Raw genomic sequence first — 17,446 nt, 5'->3', positions numbered from 1 at the left:
ACACCCGGCTCGTTGCAGAGGGAGGAGACAGCGCACCACAAGAAAGCCAACTACCGCTAATCTACTTTCGGGATGGGAACCCTTGAAAGACGTCCCGTTCGTTAAATATATCTCAAACGCCATCAACGGCGATCTATCGTGGGCGGCCATATCGGTAACGTCGTTTGAACGGCAAATAAAAGAGCGTGTTTCGTGGAGCGTGTCCGCTAAAACCCAAGAGAGAGAGCAGGGGACGGCACCGCTTTGATGAGACGTTGCATCTCGCGTCGGTGTCAGCACACCGGTAATTACAAAGCCAAGCACGGCCTGATTTAAGGCACCGCTCACCTTTAAATATGACCGCCAGACAACGACAAACGAGAGAGCCGATCGTATTCGATGTCTTGATGGCTAAAATCAGAAACAAAGGCTAGAAATTGCACCGAAGGTTAATCTAGTGGGTGCTCACGGATGGGTAATCGCCACAGGTTCCTACGTTTCATTCGTTTGTTCTTTACGTAGAATAAAGTAGGACACGTCCTGGGGACTAAAATCAGCGGGCAACTACTTTATTTCTGAAATGCTGATAGTGATTGTGGGAAGCAGTATCTAGGGTACTACAGCAGTTATTGTAAACCCGGAATGAGGAGAGACTGCCAGAAAAAATTATCTAACGGGAAGAAGACGTCAAGTACCATCACCTGATTTCCCAGTAACTTCGCCAAGTGGAAGAGGGGTCAAAATAATCAAACACGTGTCCCAGATTATCCGCAGCTACTCGACCGTTCCTGAGAAAACGGCGCTCAAAACTTTCACAGTAATTTATATGCTTCTTAGCATTCAGAAAGCTGAACCGAAGCGGAGGCACAAAAGGTAGCGACGCACCTTCGCAGTTTTGCGCCCTGTGTTCGAAACCCGATTCTTTTTTATTTTATTTATCTACCCATGTTCGCAGAGGATTACTAGACAAATGTCTAATATCAAATTAGGGAATAAAAGGGCGTTATAATAATTGTAAAATTACAACTACGTTTCAAAATGACGGTCACACATTTATTGCGAGGGCTGGGACTTTAATAGTGGCCACTATTTATTTAGAGCTCGTACAAGATAGATACTTGTTTCAAAGTTTTAGTGACCTTCAAAGTAGTCAGAAGCATTGTGTATAACCCGTTGTCAGCAATGTGGAAGTCGCAGGATACTCTTAGCATTGCCAGCTGTGTTGACAGTTCGAGCGCCGCGGTCTTATTGCCGGACGAATTAGTAGCAGTTCTGAAGCGAATACCGTGAAGTGTTTCCTTCAGTTTCGAAATAGAGTTGAACTTATGAGGGGTATAGCACTTAGCAGCCCCATCAGTCAAACAAATCAGTAACAGCTTGCCCTGTACGTGCATGACCATTGTCCTGCAAAATGATGGCCAGGTCCTGCAGAAAGTGTCATCGAGTCTGTCTCTAAGCTGGTCGTAGGCTGTGTTCCAAAAATGAACAGCAATGAGTGTTACAAGGAGACCATTAGACACGGTTGCCCAGAATCTTGGCGACGAGCATATCTGCCTTCACGTCACGATTCGGTCCAACATCGGATCACTGTCACATCTGAGTACCACACAAATCCGCATACTGGACGGTTCGAACAACCGAACAAATGGAGATCCGTAATGAGGGTCCTACGGTGCTGATAACGCTGTCTCACACGACTACACGAAATCTCCGTGGCCCCCCACAGTGAGCACTCAACACCTGACTGTTCATTAGGCTTAAATACGCAAGCAGGCCTGGTAACAACACAACACGAACAATACTGACGCACTCTGGTGGCCACTCTACCTGTCACAGAGAACTGCAACGTTAATCATTTAGATACCCGCCGATGGTGTCCACTTATACGAAGTTACACTGACACCCGACCATGTCTGACGGCATTTCACTTTTTTATATGGCGATGTATGTCACGTGGACTAGTTATTCACTTCTTATCTTGTACTCGGACACTAACGGGTTCTTTGTCTTTTGTTATGAGCTTTATATTAAGTTTAACTACATTCTCTCCCTACTTAAAAGAAAAAATTAAAAAAAATGATGCCGGTGATGACGAGAGAAGGTCGGATAGTAAAAATTATAAATCTATCCAGAAACCAAATTTTCCACAGGGCCCAAATACGCTATGTGATCAAAAGTATCCGGACACCTGGCTGAAAATCACTTACAAATTCGTGGCGCCCTCCATCGGTAATGCTGAAATTCATTATAGTGTTGGCCCACCCTTAACCTTGATGACAGCTTCCACTCTCGCAGGCATACGTTCAGTTAGGTGCTGGAAGGTTTCTTGGGGAATGGCAGCCTATTCTTCACTGTATGCTGGACTGAGGAGAGGTATGGATGTCGGTCGGTGATGCGTGGCACGAAGTCGGCGTTCTAAAACATCCCAAAGGTGTTCTATAGGATTCAGGTCAGGACTCTGTGCAGGGCAGTCCATTACAGAGTTCTATTGTCGTGTAACAACTCTGCCACAGGCCGTGCGTTATGAATACGTGCTCGATAGTTTTGGAAGATGCAATCGCCATCCCCGAATTGCTTTTCAGCAGTGGGAAGCAAGAAGGTGCTTAAAACATCAACGTAGGCCAGTGCTGTGATACTGCAATGCAAAACAACAAGGGATGCAAGTCCCCTCCATGGAAAACACTACCACACCATAACACCACCGCCTCCGAATTTTACTGTTGGCACTACACACGCTGGCAGACGACATTCACCTGGCATTCGCCATACCCACACCCTGCTATCCGATCGCCACATTGTGTACTGTGATTCGTCACTCCACAAACGTTTTAGCACTCTTCAATCGTCGAATGTTTACGATCCTTACACCAAGCGAGGCTTCGTTTGGCATTTACCGGCGTGATGTGTGACTTACGAACAGTCGCTCGACCTTGAAATCCGAGTTTTCTCACCTCCCGCCTGACTGTCATGGTACTTGCAGTGTATTCTGCAGCAGTTTGGATTTCCTGTGTGATGACCTGGATAGATGTCTGCCTGTTACTCATTACGACCGTCTTCAATTGTCGGCGGCCTCTGTCAGTCATCGGAAACAGTGGACATAGGGATGTTTAGGAGTGTGGAATTCTTGTGTACAGACGCACGACGCAAGTGACACTAAATCTCCCGACTTCGTTCGAAGCTCGTGAGTTCCGCGGAGCGCCCCATTCTGTCTCTCACGATGTCTAATGACTACTGACGTCGCTGATATAGTGTACCTGGCAGTAGGTGGCAGGACAAAGCACCTAATATGAAAAACGTAAGTTTTTGGGGACGTTCGGATACTTTTGATCACATGGTGTATAACAGCACTGCAGAAGAGTGTCCGCACGTCAGAGGTGTAGAAATGTGCAGGCCTGTATCCGGCCTTAATTACGAAAACGATTTCGAATAGCTTGCATTGAAGTTTGTGAGGCTTCCTACAAGAGAGTAATATTCCCATACTTATTTAGACACGATTCTGTGAGATGCAGCGGTTGATTATGATTGTAGATGATGGTCGACAATCCTCTCTCGATCATTTTTCGAATCCCTCTCATTCAGCAGTGACACTCCAGTGGCATTTTCTAGTTCACGTTGTAACTGATCAGCTTTTGTACCTCCCATGTATCGCTGTAGAAATGGTTACAGTTATGTTATTGGGACTTTACGTCCCAAGATTATGATTTAGTATCAGCTGATAACGAGTAGACTAGAAACGATGCACAAACGTAGACAGATCAAAGATTGGATAGGCAGTCAGCGCAGTACTTTTCGAGGGAGCCAATCTGGGCCTTCACCTTGAAAGAAAAGAAAGAAAAACTAAAATGGACGACCGGACAAGGATTTGAACCTCGTTCCTGCAAAATGCGAGTCCATTGCTTTAAACTATGGTCGTCTCGTTCAGGAGCAACCACTGAGAACAAGAGGCGCGGAATGACCAGTACTGATGTTATATTGATTCCCAACGCTCCCTCACACACGGCTCAACGCAGAACACATTGTCTGCTGGGACGTGTTTAACCACGATTCCCTGTGTAAGACATTCGCAAACTGATCCTATCACAGACTACACAGACTTTTACGTCACAACAGTAGTAAAGCTGGACACTTGGTGAGACTAGTATAATCTTCTAGTGAATATATTGAGAAGAAACCTAACAACTGCTTTACTATGTATTCCAGCAAATGTTTTCAGGCGACTACGTTTGCTTCTGTTCATGGTTCTAAGGATACTCCCGGGATAAACCTTGTGTTATTGTTGGGACAGCAATATCTCTTCATGGCCCAGTGGTAAATATTACACAGGAAACAAATTTTTATGCCTCCGTTTCCATAGGTTTTTACATAAAAATCTTATATGTGCACTTAAGTTCTATCCTTCATTCATTGTTGATGTTATTAGTGATGGTGCCAATAGTGGTGTTACTCCAGTTGAGATATACGACTATGCATATAACTGAGGCACCTATAATGAAGCTACTGTATACTAATTAGGTAATACTGCAAAACAGTCTTAGAAGTGGCGCTTTATTAATTATGAATGAGTATTTCTTTTCGATATTGAAACTAGGGTGCGTAACATATATAAATAGCGGGAGAGGATAAGACTGCGAGTAAAGTTTCCTGAGCTATTAGTACACTAGAGGAAAAAATCAGTAGTTATGAAGCTACAATGCTTCCTTGGCCTGAGCATTACACATTTGTAAATAACAGGTTGTATAATTGTCGCCAGTTTGCTTCATCAAGCTCTGTGAGCAGTTGCTTACGGTATCCATTCCTTGGGAAGATAGTTTCCTTATTCAGTTAGCTGCCTTTGCAACGTTGTTCCAGACAACACAGGAGGTGAGTCCTACTTTTTTAAATTGCTTTTATAATGCCATATCACTTGGGAATTCACCCGATCAAGATTAGTGTCAGCAACTGTATGCGTTCTGGTCACTTATCTTAGCACTTCTTTTATATCTCACTACGTCGAATCGCTCTCTTTTTCATTCTTCGACACTTCCACGTATCAAAATGTGTCAGTTGGTCCTGTTAAGCCTTTCTCTGGGCCAAACCTTTTTTTACCATACAGAAGAAAACTCCATAAGCAAAATATTTTATAAAACTTTTGAAGATACTGTGGCCACTTCTTGTTGCCTGTTGACGCTCCTCTTTGGATCATCAGTCGACCACTACTATTTAGAGTGTTTTTTCTTTTTCTTTTTCGGCAGCGCCTGTGGTTATCGTTCTCGAATATTCGTCTTCCATTGCAGGTGATGCACCAGCAGTGGAGGATGAATCGTCGTCATTCCTAGCCACTCGTGATGACGAAACGTCAGGAAGACCGAAACTTCCTGGCAGATTAAAACTGTGTGCCCGATCGAGACTCGAACTCGGGATCTTTGCCTTTCGCGGGCAAGTGCTCTACCATCTGAGCTACCGAAGCACGACTCACACCCGGTACTCACAGCTTTACTTCTGCCAGTACCTCGTCTCCTACCTTCCAAACTTTACAGAAGCTCTCCTGCGAACCTTGCAGAACTAGCACTCCTGAAAGAAAGGATATTGCGGAGACATGGCTTAGCCATGGCTTAGCCTTAGTTTGGAAGGTAGGAGACGAGGTACTGGCAGAAGTAAAGCCGTTAGTACCGTGCGTGAATCGTGCTTCGGTAGCTCAGATGGTAGAGCACTTGCCCGTGAAAGGTAACGGTCCCGAGTTCGAGTATCGGTCGGGCACACAGTTTTAATCTGCCAGGAAGTTTCATATCAGCGCACACTCCGCTGCAGAGTGAAAATCTCATTCTGTCAGGAAGACCGCTAAACGGTCATCGGCAGAAGATCCAAAGACGAGCGTCAACAGGCAAGACGTATCAGTTGTTTACAATGGTAACTGTCCATCTGTGAATATTGACACTACTTTCTCAAATAAACCACACATTTTAGTCAGACACTATGCATGTCAACTCCGTGTTGTAAATGATGAAAGGCTATTATTTCTAAATAAAAGGTTTTGGGCCACTTTAGCATCCTTGTGCTCCGGTAATGGTAAGAGCCTCACGAAGTGTTAACCATTATTTGTCTGGTACCTAATACAGCCTATATCACAATTTAGTTCTGGCAATGTTTGTTGAAGCGCGTACTATACTCGGCAACGAGTGAGGAAAGGATGTTTATTGAACACGCGCAGTTAGTGACCCGCATATAGCGTCCAGGGAAGAAACTGAACGGACGAGCAAAATAATATTCGGTACGAGCAAACGCCAAAGAGAAAAGATATGGACACAAGTAGAGAAGGGAGCGGGTGGAGGAGAAGGTTCGGAGTTTAACGTGGTTGCAACAGTGAAATCAGCATAGTTAGGCCACATGGTAGGAGGATGGGTGAGGATCCGTGTGTGGTGCGCAGCAGGCTGGCTCACCCCTGGTGTCGGCGGACAGGTGGTGGTGGTGGTGATGGTGGTGGTGATGGTGGTGCAGGTAGGCGGCGTGCGGGTGCGGCGGCGCCACCCCTGCCTCGTGCTGCTGCGGCGGCGGCTGGTGCTGCACCGGCTGCTGGTACGGCGACACCACCTGCGTAAGCACACCCTCCTCACCATAGCATTCTCCATCTGCATAACCACTACCTCCTCACCAAGCTAAGCAACATTCTACCCTCGCAAGCGCAGCCTCCTCGCCAAGGGACACCCAACTTTGGCAACCACACCACTTCCACCAGGAACTCCCCCTTTACATAAGCGCTCCCTCATCACCATGGACCATTGTCACAGTGCAAGTGCAGCTTTGTCATCAAAAGATACAGCACCTGTTCGAGCACACCATCCTCACCACGAGACACTCCACTCTGTCCTCCGTCTAGGTTTCTAGTGCCCACATGATGTGCCAGAATTCACTTGGCTGTCCGTTAGCTACTTCTCAACCACACCAGACACCAGCGGCCAAAAGTGGAAAGGAGGAAAAGTGAGGAAAAGGAAAGAGGAGCAATCACTGTAAATGACTGCCAACATTTATTGATAAATCGTAATTGTGCTGTCTCTCTAGAGAAGCAGAGTTCCTTGCTTTGAAGGCGTACGCGATTCATAGCTAAAACCACGGAATTTTGGAACGCCTTAAAGTAGGTTCAACAGAGACTGCAGTCTCAGAAGCGTAGAATGTAACATAAAACTTATTTTCAAGTGTTTGACAATTGTTCTTAGATACAAGATATTTTCGTCATAAGCAGCACCAAGAATTACCGACATTAATCAGTTTACAAAAGGGGCGACATCTTGCTTTACATGGACGATGAAATCCTACGAGCCCTGGTAGACTTCCATTTCTAAAGGTTACAACTACTTCAAGAACTGTAGTATCTCGACGAACCGCGTTCCAGGGGCTCAGAGCCTTGGTCTGGATGCCTGACGCTAAGAAGTAGAGCTGCAGGCTTGTTTAATCTAAAGTGTTCTTCACAGGAGGATTCCACTTCAGTTTCCAGAATGATTAGAGGAAGTCGGTGTAGCCACAAGACTATGGTATGAAGAGACCAGAGTAGTGATGGTTGGGTCCCTGTGTCAGTTGGCATGACTTTTTATTACTTATGGTGTTCCACATCTTTGCTGTAGGTCACTGTACTGCTCTTAACAACGGCATGTATCTTCCAGAGATGCAGTCAGTGAGAACTTCTTCTTCTTCATGGACGGTAATACACCGTCGAGCCACATTAATGTGACCACCTGTCGAAAGCCTGAATAACCACCTTTCGCAGAGTGGACGGTTGCTCGACGTGCAGGAAGAGAATCAATAATGTTCTGGAAGGTACCGTCAGGGATGTGGAACCATGCCAACTCTATTGCCGAGGTCAGTTGCGCTAGGTGTCTCGGTTGAAGATCCGTGGTGCATACTGCTCAATAGAAGTGGTCTCACAGATTCTCGATTGAGATTACATCTGGAGAGTTTGCTGGACAAGGCGGTACAGTAAACTCATTCTGGTGCTGCATTGTCGTGGTGGTGGACGCCATAGTGCCTAGAAATAACAAACTGCACGCAGGGCTGAACATGGTCCCCAAGGATAGATGCTCATTTGTGTTGAACCACTGTGCCTCCCAGAATGACGAAATTATCCACAGAATGCCACGAAAACATTCCCCAGACCATGACGCTCTATCCACTGGCCTGGACACTTGCGACGATTGTTGCATAGTGCTTGTTTTCAGACGTTTCACACCGTACATGGCGGCGGTCATCTGCCTTACGGAGCATAAAACGTTATTCATCTGAAAAGGCCACTCCAGTTCCAGTATGAGCTTGCAAATTCCAACATTCGTCGCCGATAAACAGTAGTCAGCACGGGTGCATGAATCAGGCGCCTGCTGTGGTGGCCCATATGTAGCAATGTTGGGTGAACGGTAGTTGAGGAGACACTGTTTGTAGCCCCTTGGTTGGTCTGGGCGGTCAGTTGCTCAACAGTTGCAATTATATTCGAAAGTACACTTCTCCACAGCCGTCGTTCACCCCTGTTATCTATGGTCCGTGGTGCACCATGGATGTTTCGGCGAACATTTTGGACAGCTTCATTTTGGAACGCGCGTTATACTTTAATGACCGTGGGAGGTAAACAGCTCACACACTTAGGCCTTGGTCCGAAAGTCAATGATCATGCCGTTGTGTACGTCAGATAAATAATTGTGTTTCCGCGTTATGACAACAACTGCACTGTCTTCTGCGTTCCTCCGACAAGGTTTATATAACACCCCCCCCCCTCTACCCCCCTCCCCCCATGCTAGCGCTGCCACCTGCCGTCTGTGAGTGGTTATTGCTCGTTGAAGTTGAATATAGGTGGTGGTCACATTAACGTGGCTGGACCGTGTATCTGTCCGCTTTGAGTGGTTCTTGTGGTCAATTTTTTGTATACACTATGACATCCATCGTATGGTCGGCACAGAGACAGATATAAATTTTAATTCCATGGAATGTGCTCTCTACATTTTTAAGCGATCATCTGCAGTCTGTTGGACATCACCAATGACGATTCTCCACTTCCTCACAACCACGTTAACAGTGTCACTGTCAAATTAACTACACTCCTGGAAATGGAAAAAAGAACAAATTGACACCGGTGTGTCAGACCCACCATATTTACTCGGGACTCTGCGAGAGGGCTGTACAAGCAATGATCACACGCACGGCACAGCGGACACACCAGGAACCGCGGTGTTGGCCGTCGAATGGAGCTAGCTGCGCAGCATTTGTGCACCGCCGCCGTCAGTGTCAGCCAGTTTGCCGTGGCATAAGGAGCTCCATCGCAGTCTTTAACACTGGTAGCATGCCGCGACAGCGTGGACGTGAACCGTATGTGCAGTTGACGGACTTTGAGCGAGGGCGTATAGTGGGCATGCGGGAGGCCGGGTGGACGTACCGCCGAATTGCTCAACACGTGGGGCGTGAGGTCTCCACAGTACATCGATGTTGTCACCAGTGGTCGGCGGATGGTGCACGTGTCCGTCGACCTGGGACCGGACCGCAGCGACGTACGGATGCACGCCAAGACCGTAGGAGCCTACGCAGTGCCGTAGGGGACCGCACCGCCACTTCCCAGCAAATTAGCGACACTGTTGCTCCTGGGGTATCGGCGAGGACCATTCGCAACCGACTCCATGAAGCTGGGCTACGGTCCCGCACACCGTTAGGCCGTCTTCCGCTCACGCCCCAACATCGTGCAGCCCGCCTCCAGTGGTGTCGCGACAGGCGTGAATGGAGGGACGAATGGAGACGTGTCGTCTTCAGCGATGAGTGTCGCTTCTGCCTTGGTGCCAATGATGGTCGTATGCGTGTTTGGCGCCGTGCAGGTGAGCGCCACAATCAGGACTGCATACGACCAAGGCACACAGGACCAACACCCGGCATCATGGTGTGGGGAGCGATCTCCTACACTGGCCGTACACCTCTGGTGATCGTCGAGGGGACACTGAATAGTGCACGGTACATCCAAACCGTCATCGAACCCATCGTTCTACCATTCCTAGACCGGCAAGGGAACTTGCTGTTCCAACAGGACAATGCACGTCCGCATGTATCCCGTGCCACACAACGTGCTCTAGAAGGTGTAAGTCAACTACCCTGGCCAGTAAGATCTCCGGATCTGTCCCCCATTGAGCATTTTTGGGAGTGGATGAAGCGTCGTCTCACGCGGTCTGCACGTCCAGCACGAACGCTGGTCCAACTGAGGCGCCAGGTGGAAATGGCATGGCAAGCCGTTCCACAGGACTACATCCAGCATCTGTACGATCGTCTCCACGGGAGAATAGCAGCCTGCATTGCTGCGAAAGGTGGATATACACTGTACTAGTGCCGACATTGTGCATGCTCTGTTGCCTGTGTCTATGTGCCTGTGGTTCTGTCAGTGTGATCATGTGATGTATCTGACCCCAGGAATGTGTCAATAAAGTTTCCCCTTCCTGGGACAATGAATTCACGGTGTTCTTATTTCAATTTCCAGGATTGTATATTGTGCAGAACGTGTAATATCGGTTTCTGAGTTTTTCGAATTGCCTATTTTGGGCACTATTGCGTGCTAAATGTTTTGTGATGCAGCCTTATCTTGTTCAGTAAACCTTCTACAATGACTTTCAGGATATTTGCTCACTACACTTCTTGACAGTTCTATGTCGTTCTTTTAGGAATAGTTTATTTGCATGATTTTCAGGAAATTTGCTCACTAAACTTCTTGACAGTGCTATGTCGTTGTTTTAGGAATAGTTTGTTCAAATATGTTATAGATGTCAGGGAGCCAGAAGTAGGCTACCATAAGATGCACGTGGCGTGTGACCCGTACATGACTTCACTGTGCTGCTCGGGATGTAAATCATTGTGAAGCAGGAATGGTACATCTACTATATGACTCTCATAAACTCTCTCCGATGACTTGGTGTAACAGCGCTGTTATGATACTGTCAGAAGGACTGATAGCAACGGTGACACATGCTACTGTAGATAGCTCTTCTCGTTACGCACTTTAATCGGGGATATCTATTTTAAACCACAGACAGCTGAATTGCAGGGAAGAGTAGGGTTTATGCAAGAGCATGATCTATATCAACAGCCTTTCTTCCACAAGTCTTGTTTCAGCATACCAAATTAAGTACATATTCAGTGAAGGGAAAAAGGAGAAACTCCTAGAATCGAAGATGTAGAATAGTTATCCTTACTCCACGTTCGATCTTAATGTAGCATTCCTCTACGTTTGATGTTAATGTTATGCTAACATTACGACACTTATTGGCCTCTCGTGAAATGAAATAGCTTAACTCTAGTACGACCAACGATCTAGTAAATTAATTTACTTAACCGTAGTTTAAATCTAATATAGTACATGTTGGGCAAAGTTATACGACAAGTGATCTGCTATGGCTTGCTAGACTCCTATCCTTAATGATGCAATTCAGCTCTTGCGATGCAATAACGAGAGATTGTGAAACCAGGTGCCGACATGTTATATACTCCATTCGAATAGCACCAACAGCACTGCGAGCTTAACGTTAGTATCTTATGCTCATACTCCATGAAATACTTCTATCACTATCAGTATAGTAACCGGCTACATCTTGCCCCTTAACTGTCACCTTGAAGTGGTTTAGCGATCTCTGTCCCGCAGATTGGTAGCAATTAACGATACATCAGAGATTCCATAGATACAAGGGCCTCATTTGATTGCTTCTGTCAGCAAAACATGTATATGATTATGAAAACGCTCAGTCTACTACTGCATATATATTTCCATAGTGAGCAGGATTCCGACGCTGTCTTTACTACGGATTTTTCTGGTGGTTATCTAACAAACGAAGCAATAGCTGAAATGTGAGTTACTGCAGTTCGGAGATATTCCCTGCAAGAGAAATCAAAGTGTTATAGATCCTCATCCATCATGGTGAATGTGCTGTAGAAAAAACGTGGCAGAGTCTGAAACACATCTTAAAATCAGGGAGTCTAATGACATGCGTGGCGAAATTTGGCTAGAAGTAGGCAATCAGAGCAGTGAGATAGTTGGGACTCACCTACCTAAGTGCTTACCGAGAATGGACGGGAGGTGGGTTATTCGTAGCATTAAGCAATACACTTAAATTCACACAGACTGGGCTGAGTCAGCATGTGAAATATTTAAAGCAAGATTTAACATCTACATGTACCGTATCTGTCGGACGCTACATAAAATAAGGGGCGAGCAAAATGTTTCCGTTCGTAGACCATACAGTCCAGAATCGGTATGCTAGTCAGGCAAAATCACAGAGAATATTGAGGCAATTGTCCCGCCTACGCACCGGCTTGAAGGTACTCGCTTGGTAAAACACCGTGTCCTACTGCGTGAAGAACTCCGTTGTAAACAAATTTACCCGTGACAGATACTTCTAAAAAATCTCAACACTAAACTGTATGTATTTTAACTGGCGACAAACAATCCTGGTTTTTTTAATAGCATTCGTATAGAGACTACGAACAGCGATTGTAACTTAGCTGTAGCAACAAGCTCACTAAGATGCAACGAACGACACAAACAAGCAGAAACTTCCCCATTCTCAGTAAATTTTACGAGCAGTAGACTGACTCACTTCTGAGACAATAATAAGAGTTTCTCAGTTAAGACAACTAACGTGTAGAGGTCTCTGGACCAATTTCTAGCTAATAGTCGCTGAATGTCTACTAAAATATGTACCTAGCAGAATACTTAAAGGTAGCAGAGATTTCCTCTACTATACAAGCCATACCGGAAAGTTTCATAAGAAAAAGCGCTGCTGCCCAGTACGTGTAAAACGAATCATTGAAGTGTAGATAGACTCGAATCATAATTGCCTAACAGACAATGAATGCACGAAACGTTCCATAACTACCGTAGTTAAATTCTATCGTAGGACCACTCTCCAAAATCTCGCTTGTGCTCGCTTGTTAAAAATATTAATGACGAGAAAATAAGTTGTTTTCTGGATGAAATAACGCTCCCTATATATGATTTAGCCTTTGTTAATGTGTTAACAGTTATTCTCATTTATGTGACTCCAGATGCTCTTCTGTCTTGTCGGTGCTGTTACTTCATAAATTCGGAGCTCCGTCAGTTTCCAGTGACCTCGTCGACGCCTGGACGTTGAACCTTAATCTTGTTATGTCCATGTCTAGCACCTTGGCCTCTTATGAGGGCAGTTTACTGCCTGGCTGTACAGCTGAGAGGCGGGAAGAAAGAGAAAGAGAGTGACGGAGAGAGGAGGGGGGAGAGAGGAAGGACAGAGAGAGATAGAGACAGAGAAAGAAAGAAAGAGCAGCTGTCCTCCGCGCACCGCATGGAAGAGGCGGATGGAGACATTCCTGGAAATATAATGAGGCTCAACAGGTCAGACTGTGCTTCATTTCATAAATAAATGGGTGAAATTTAATTTGGTTACATGCTGCTGGTATCGCTATGCAAAACGTTTCGGCCGGCGACCACTTTTGACTAACTGCACTCGTTGCCCTTGGATCGGGCGCCAGAATCTTTGGCAAGCAACACGTATTTCACTTCAACAATACTCGTGTTGATCGTCGTGAACGCTGTCTCTGGCTATGATTCAGAATGAAAGACCGACTACAGAGAAAATTTTACCCTAGGGTCTCGCCAACGGCTCAAAACGAATCGCTCCTAGGAATTACTCAAGAAGCCTCCTTAGCAGTCTCGCTTGCACGCCCTTGTGTGACGCCTCTAGTGTCCGTTGCTAGTAATTTCGAATCCTGCCAACGGAAAGATTTACACTACGGGCATTTGTCTGACAATGGGAGAAAATATAATGGCGTGAACTTCCTTAGCACTAAACAATTTATCAATGTCTTGAGGTACATTCCAAACGACTCCACATTGGCTCATGTATTGGGGCATGCAACAGTGTTGATCGTGTCCCATCCCTCGGATGGGACCAGGAGTTGCACCAGTACCATATCTTTTATTATCATCAACAACGTTACATTCTGCAGACGATCATCAGTCACGTGTAAGAAAAGTTATATTTAGGACTCTGCCCTCACATTTCAATCGAATACGCTCCAAAATTTTGTGAAAGAATTTCTAATATATGTTTTATAGCTCTTCGGATACTAACCTCAAGCAGTTCCCACCACACAACCAAGGCTGCTTGCCGTGTAGGGCCATCAATACGTTCCAAGTCCGCCGTTATACGATAGCCACTGATGCTGGAAGCGATTACCATTGTTCATAGTCTTATACGCTCTCATTGTTACCAGCTCATCAACGGTCGCTGTTACTTTCACATGCCTCGTACCCATGGACGGATTTTATCTCATATTTTACTGGGTGTTTTACGCTCGATCCCACCGATCCTAACAACGTGTCTGGCATTCCGCAGGAACCAAAACCCTCCTAGACAGGCCGTTGCTCGGACTTCTTGCCAGGTAGCGTATGTTCTAGCCGAGGAGGAGGAGGAAGAGGAGGAGGAGGAAGAGGAGGAGGAGAAGGAGTAGGAGTAGGAAGAGGAAGAGGAATAAGAAGAAGAAGAAGAAGGAAAATAGTACTAGTAGTAGTAGTAGTAGTAGTAGTAGTAGTAGTAGCAGTACCAAAAAAGGAAAAAAAAGCCCGAATGTGTTGGTTCCTTACAGGTGACATAATTCCTATACAGTATTATGATAGGATACTTCGTATAAATAAAAACAACTGCCCAGCTGCTCGACACACGATGGCTTGTCCGAGAGGGGTTTAAACGTGGCTGCTTCCAGCTGACTTTGCGTAAGTAATTTTATTTGTGTGTCACGCGGAAATGTTCTGGAACACAGGCAATGATCGAATGGGCTACGGTAATGCAGTACTCGGTCAAGTCGTGGAAGTTTCTTGAGGACTGGGCCCAGTGCATTAACAAGCAAAAGTCTGACGATTCGGGAACGACAACTTTTGCTGCTGAGGGATGCTGAGCAGGCAGAGGCATCGACCGGTGGCGGTCGATGTCTGTTTCCTGGAGCGCTGTTCTTAGCTCCAAGCTCTGTTACAGTCCCAAGACTGCTGCTTTCTTACTTGGGCCGTGTTTTCACATAAGAGGCAACAGGGTTGGGTTGGGTTCTTTGGGGGAAGAAACAAAACAGCGAGGTCATCGGTCTCATCGGACTAGGGAAAGGCGAGGAAGGAAGTCGGCCATGCCCTTTCAAACAACCACCCCGGCACATGCCTGGAGGGATTTAGGGAAATCACGGAAAACCTAAATCAGGATGGCCGGACGCGGGCTTGAACCGTCGTCCTCCCTAATGCGAGTCCAGTGTGCTAACCACTGCGCCACTTCGCTCGGTGACCAGCTGGGTCTCTAGGCTTCACTTTAGTTTGTGTCCTGGAGCAGTCAACACGTTGTGACCGTGTTGATCACAGAAGACCTCGTGGACATCCGGCACCCGCCGTCAGCACAGCACGAGGAGATGTTGAGGCCTACAAGGTAGGTAATGAGCCATCATGCGTTATTGTTGTTCCTCATTGCTAGCATTTCTCTCTCTCGCTCATATCTACCTTATAGCAGCTTCACTGCTTACATTTTTGTAACCTATAATTCATCTGATGCTTGACAACGCGTGAATTTCTCATTAAACACTAGTGTAATCTTTCCTCCCGATTTCAGTGCTTAATGTTCGTTTTCTGTTGCTTTGTAAACCTGGAATGCAGAATACATCACAGTGAAGGAGTCTCATTTGGGCTCTTCCCTGCTCTTGAGGTACTCTCATTTCTCTTCACCCACATAATTATCATTAACTTCGGTTACTCAATATTTGTAATCAAACAGTAATAAAGAAGTACTTGTATCTACGATCTATCTTCTCCTACTGCAGCTGCATCCATATTCAGCAGAGAACCTCGGCTGGTACTCAACCATCCCTGACATCCCGTTACAATTACCGTCAAAAGTGGGTCTCAACCTCGGCCCTAGTTATAAGTCTCTCAGGTTAGGCACTTCAAGCTAGATGGCCATGTCTACGAAAAGCTATGACTGTCTTACCAGCGTGTTCTGAGGAAACTCTCCATTCCTGTTATGTAACTATTACTTGTCTGGTCATAATCGCCAACTGCCTCCCAGGAATGTAACCCTACACTCCTGGGGTCCTTCTTCAAACCGAGAAGACTTGCTGTCGCCGTCATCTTGGTGACTAGCCACAACTACAGTTTACAAGGCGTTGCCTTAAAATCAACCTGACCCAAAATTATTCCTGTACAGAAGGGATAATGTTAACTGATTTCTGTCATATTCTCGTCTCTTGGACACACAGAAATTCTGGAGGCAAGGTTTGTTTCATTATAATACGTATCTTAATTCCTTTATAAAATAAACGTAGTCTCGGAATTTCTGATAAAAGATTGTAGTATATTGTTCTCACACCCATCAGAAGCTATGTTTTGGTGGGAAAAGATCGCTACAGTAATTAGTGTTGCAGTAATTGCACATGTTACGCCTGATTTTCATATCATGCAGAAGCTCTTGCTGTAGCTATTGATGAGTTCTGCACGTTCATCTGCCTCCATAAATGCAGCTACCACAGACAGAAGTAGCGCGTTTCAGTATTGACGTCAAATAACAGTATCTAAGTTGTTTTGTACGATTGTTTTGTAAGGTTTCAGTTTGAGTTTGCTGTGCCCACACAAATTGCTACTAATGTACCAGCATAAGATGTTAAAATTCGCAACGATTTCTCGAACTTATTTCAGATGCCACATTGAACAGCGATACGCCACACCCCACACAGCACGATTTCCTGGGGTCTTCGACAGTCAGACGTCTCCAGCCACCCAGCCACATCTTATGCTTGGAACCTCATTGTCTAGAGAAGAAATCGCTTCAGTGACGAGACCCGCTTTGAACTGAGCCTGGCTGGCCGGAGTGGCCGAGCGGTTCTGGGCGCTTCAGTCTGGAACCGCGCGACCGCTATGGGCGCAGGTTCGAATTCTGCCCGGGCGTGGATGTATGTGATGTCCTTAGGTTAGTTAGGTTTAAGTAGTTCTAAGCTCTAAGGGACTGATGACCTCAGAAGTTAAGTCCCATAGTGCTCAGAGCCATTTTTTGAACTGAGCCCCGATGACCGGCGAAGATGTATCTGGAGACGCTGCGGACAGCTGTGGGATACCAACCTGACTATCGTCCTCTATATGGCCCGACAATCAGGACTGGGGGTCATTTCTTTTTCATAACATGATTCCTATTGTAGTTATCCAAGGGAATCCTTACGGCACAGCGGTACGATAACGATATTCTACGCCCCATTTTTAGCCCGTCATGGCAAGCAGTCCTGGGCTTACATTTGAGCAAGATAATGCTCTCCCCACACCGCCAGAGTTTCTGCTGTTTGTCTTCACGCAAGGTCGTCGGATCTGTCTCCAACTGAGAACGTTTGGAGCATTATGGGCAGGGTCCACCAAGTAGTTCAGTTCGATATCTCTCCGGAGGACACATGGCGTAGAGCCAGAGTCCAGTGGGATATTGAGTGGCATTCTGTGGTG

General features: G+C 46.1%; 1 protein-coding gene across 1 annotated transcript in view; it reads right to left on the bottom strand.

Moving 5' to 3' along the window:
- The window catches only part of LOC126298105 (neuronal PAS domain-containing protein 4), a gene marked incomplete at its 3' end in the record, with an annotated part of 1,124,810 nt that overhangs the window by 14,198 nt on the left and 1,093,166 nt on the right, over window positions 1-17,446 (bottom strand). Inside the window, exon 10 of the mRNA XM_049989427.1 lies at window positions 6,396-6,546. Coding sequence (XP_049845384.1) covers window positions 6,396-6,546 — 151 coding nt within the window. The remainder of the gene's footprint in view (window positions 1-6,395; window positions 6,547-17,446) is intronic.

The sequence above is a fragment of the Schistocerca gregaria genome, chromosome X (assembly GCF_023897955.1).
Source record: "Schistocerca gregaria isolate iqSchGreg1 chromosome X, iqSchGreg1.2, whole genome shotgun sequence".
Taxonomy (NCBI): Eukaryota; Metazoa; Arthropoda; class Insecta; order Orthoptera; family Acrididae; genus Schistocerca; species Schistocerca gregaria.
The sequence above is the reverse complement of the archived record's forward strand: the minus strand, read 5'-3'. Positions and strand labels throughout refer to the sequence as shown.